Genomic DNA, 1302 nt, shown 5'->3' with positions numbered 1-1302 from the left:
TCTGTAGAACCTCTGTAGGACCTGAGGTTCTGTAGGACCTCTGTAGAACCTCTGTAGGACCTGAGGTTCTGTAGGACCTCTGTAGAACCTCTGTAGGACCTCTGTAGGACCTGAGGTTCTGTAGGACCTCTGTAGAACCTGTGCAGAACCTGAGGTTCTGGTTCTTGTAGAACCAACAGTCAGATGTGTCGTGTGTCCTGCAGGAGGCGCTCTGTGACCCACACGCAGCTGATGCACGATAAGAGCCGGACTCTGCAGGACTTCAGGAGGCGGCTCTGGATCCAGGAGCTCCTGGGGGTCCTGCACACGGCAGAGACCCACAACACGCAGACTGGGACCAGTACTGGGGGGGTGGGCCTGCCCGGGGTCCACCCCAGTACTGCTGGGACCGTCCCCAACTCCAAGCCCACCGGAGGAACCAAGAACCTCCCCGTCAGCTCGCAGCCAGAGGAGGACGAGGACTCGGTCCTGCCCCAGGAGACCAACAAGTCCCAGACCTACGAGGGACCCCTGAAGGGTCCCGGCAGGAGGAAGAAGAAAGGGAGGTCCGGGAGGAGGAGGGAGGAGAGGAGGAAGAGGAGGGAGCGCTCCATCCTGAAGGATGAAGATGAGCCTGGACTCCACCTGGTGTGGAGGTCTCTGCTGGACCTGAGGAGGGTCCAGTGACACCGTCAGACCCTGACCACGGTGAGTCCCAGCTGGACCAGGACCAGGACCAGGACCAGGACCTGGGGTCAGGTGTTGTTTGGTTGTGTGACCTCTGACCTTGTGTTCTTCTGTGGTTTGTGTTGCAGAAACATCTGGACTCCTGAACTGGTGACGTTTGGACAGAAACTTTATTTATTCTTGTAAATAATGAAAACTGACAGAATTCTTTCTGTTTCTATTTATTTGATCTAAATCTTGTATTTATTACTCAAATCTGGAGCTATTTTTCTACCATAAAGCACTTTAGATCTTCTGTGTTCTGCTCCTGGTCTGGACCCGCTTCATGGTTCTCCACAGTCCTGGTTTTTGGACAGAAACCGGCTCAGCTGGACCCAGCTGGACCTGACCCGGCTCAGCTGGACCCGGTTCTGTATTTTTGGCTCTTGCACTGAATGAATTAAACGCTCCATGTATCAAACTGTTCTCCTGATTATTGAAGAGTAAAAAAATGTTGAACTGAGAAACAAAACAGGAAAAATAAATAAATAATTAATAAAAATATAAAAAAACATTTCAAAATAAACTCAAACCATCAGGTTAAAATCATCTGTTTAGTTTGGATTCTGAGATAAAACAAATAAAAACAGATAAAAC

General features: G+C 50.1%; 1 protein-coding gene across 1 annotated transcript in view; it reads left to right on the top strand.

Moving 5' to 3' along the window:
• Positions 1-1126, top strand: part of pthlha (parathyroid hormone-like hormone a) — a gene marked incomplete at its 5' end in the record, with an annotated part of 3796 nt that extends 2670 nt beyond the window's left edge. The window contains 2 exon segments of the mRNA XM_014028982.1: positions 204-687; positions 795-1126. Of these exon segments, the coding sequence (XP_013884436.1) occupies positions 204-666 (463 nt within the window). The 3' untranslated portion in view covers positions 667-687; positions 795-1126.
• Between the last annotated feature and the right edge of the window lie 176 nt (positions 1127-1302).

This window comes from Austrofundulus limnaeus, unplaced genomic scaffold, assembly GCF_001266775.1.
Source record: "Austrofundulus limnaeus strain Quisiro unplaced genomic scaffold, Austrofundulus_limnaeus-1.0 Scaffold835, whole genome shotgun sequence".
Taxonomy (NCBI): Eukaryota; Metazoa; Chordata; class Actinopteri; order Cyprinodontiformes; family Rivulidae; genus Austrofundulus; species Austrofundulus limnaeus.
The sequence above is the reverse complement of the archived record's forward strand: the minus strand, read 5'-3'. Positions and strand labels throughout refer to the sequence as shown.